We start from the raw sequence: 1,548 nt of genomic DNA, 5'->3' as shown, positions 1-1,548 counted from the left end.
ATTCAGTCAATCTGTCTTAATATGGTTATGCAAAAAATGAAGAATAGTAAAACCAAACTAAATAGTTACCTCGCAGCCATAGGGTACATGTAAATCTATCGCTCAGGTGGACACCACTTAGGAAACATCTGGTATATCCAAGATACCAGCAGAGGAGTGCAACTGGTGATGTTTGTGGTGGAGCGGTCGGCCGCAGAGCATAAGGATGGTACGCCCATGCTAGCACCGCAGATCCCCAAGATAAAGATCGGCACCTCTGAAAGTCGTCCAGTAGTGGGAGCCACCAGAGATGAACCTGATTATTGGACTTATCAGTCATTAGGTAACCCCCGATCATCAACAGTATGTAGCACCTCGCATACTGTCGGAGGGTGGCATCTGTCAGACACGCTCCCGAAGCCATGTCAGCTTCAGAGAGAAAGACTCCTTTCTTTGCGCTCCCTGCTACTAGACTACAGGAGGCATAACACCGAGTAGCTTCTCAACTAACCCCCAGGCCCCGGTCCCATACCATGTGTGAAAGTCATGAAAGCAACCACCCACAAACTCTCTATTAGCGCGCAGCCCGAGGTAGTATGCGACGTCTTGTAAGGTGATCGTGCACTGACCCCACGACAGGTAGAATATGTGGGTCTCTGAGCGCCAACGGTCAACAAATGTCGTGATCAAGGAGTTATTGAACACAAAATCCCTGAGTGGCAACGCGTCATTGAACCTAGACTCTCTCAGGTACAGGACAATGGCGTCCGGTGGTGGGAGTGTGTGACTCACTCTCCTCGGAAAAAGTAGGCGAGGCTTCAGATAAACAATAAAAATATCGATTCAGGAATTAATTTGACTTACAAATAAACTATTTAAGCAAATAACTTTAAACATTTAAATTATAAATTTATTACATCAAAAATTTTACTTGAATAATGAAAAAATTTAGTAAAATAATTAACGTAAACGTTTGTATAATATAATGCAAATGAAAATGTTTCGTAAGATAACTAATGAGTACACTAATAAATGTCTATTTTATTTAATTTAAATAAAATTATTTAGTTAAATAATGAATAACAAATTTCATTTCACATCTCCTTTGTAAGTTAGATTAAGTGAAAATATTTACTTGAATAACCAACAAATACACTATCTCTTTCGCACACGCATAAAAAACCCACTATAAAACTTCATTTTTTGCACTCGCTCGGACTTGCTCCTTCATTATTCAATTCCACCCGAAAAGGAGAGTGATCGATCCATCGAGTGAGTGAGTGTCTTTGTGTTTTCATTAATGATTATGGCACTTTCAAGTGTAACAACTTTCTCAACTTCGTTGTCGCATGAGACAACTCAACACTCTCTCTCATCTCACCAACCCTCTTCCAAAATCAAAACCGTTGTTGCCACCAACCATCACCACCAACCAAGACGCATCTTGGCCGTCCACGCAGCCGACGCTCCCAAAGGCGCTGCCACCACTTCCGCCGCCGTGACAAGCACGAAGAGCGGATCGAAGTGGAATGTGGACAGCTGGAAGTCAAAGAAGGCGCTTCAGCTGCC

The 1,548-nt window shown here is 42.5% G+C and overlaps 1 protein-coding gene across 1 annotated transcript in view; it reads left to right on the top strand.

Moving 5' to 3' along the window:
* Positions 1,159–1,548, top strand: part of LOC107623472 (phospho-2-dehydro-3-deoxyheptonate aldolase 1, chloroplastic) — a gene marked incomplete in the record, with an annotated part of 5,503 nt that continues 5,113 nt past the window's right edge. The window contains 1 exon segment of the mRNA XM_016325745.2: positions 1,159–1,548. Within this exon segment, the coding sequence (XP_016181231.1) occupies positions 1,280–1,548 (269 nt within the window).

Source organism: Arachis ipaensis, chromosome B10 (genome assembly GCF_000816755.2).
Source record: "Arachis ipaensis cultivar K30076 chromosome B10, Araip1.1, whole genome shotgun sequence".
Taxonomy (NCBI): Eukaryota; Viridiplantae; Streptophyta; class Magnoliopsida; order Fabales; family Fabaceae; genus Arachis; species Arachis ipaensis.
The sequence above is the reverse complement of the archived record's forward strand: the minus strand, read 5'-3'. Positions and strand labels throughout refer to the sequence as shown.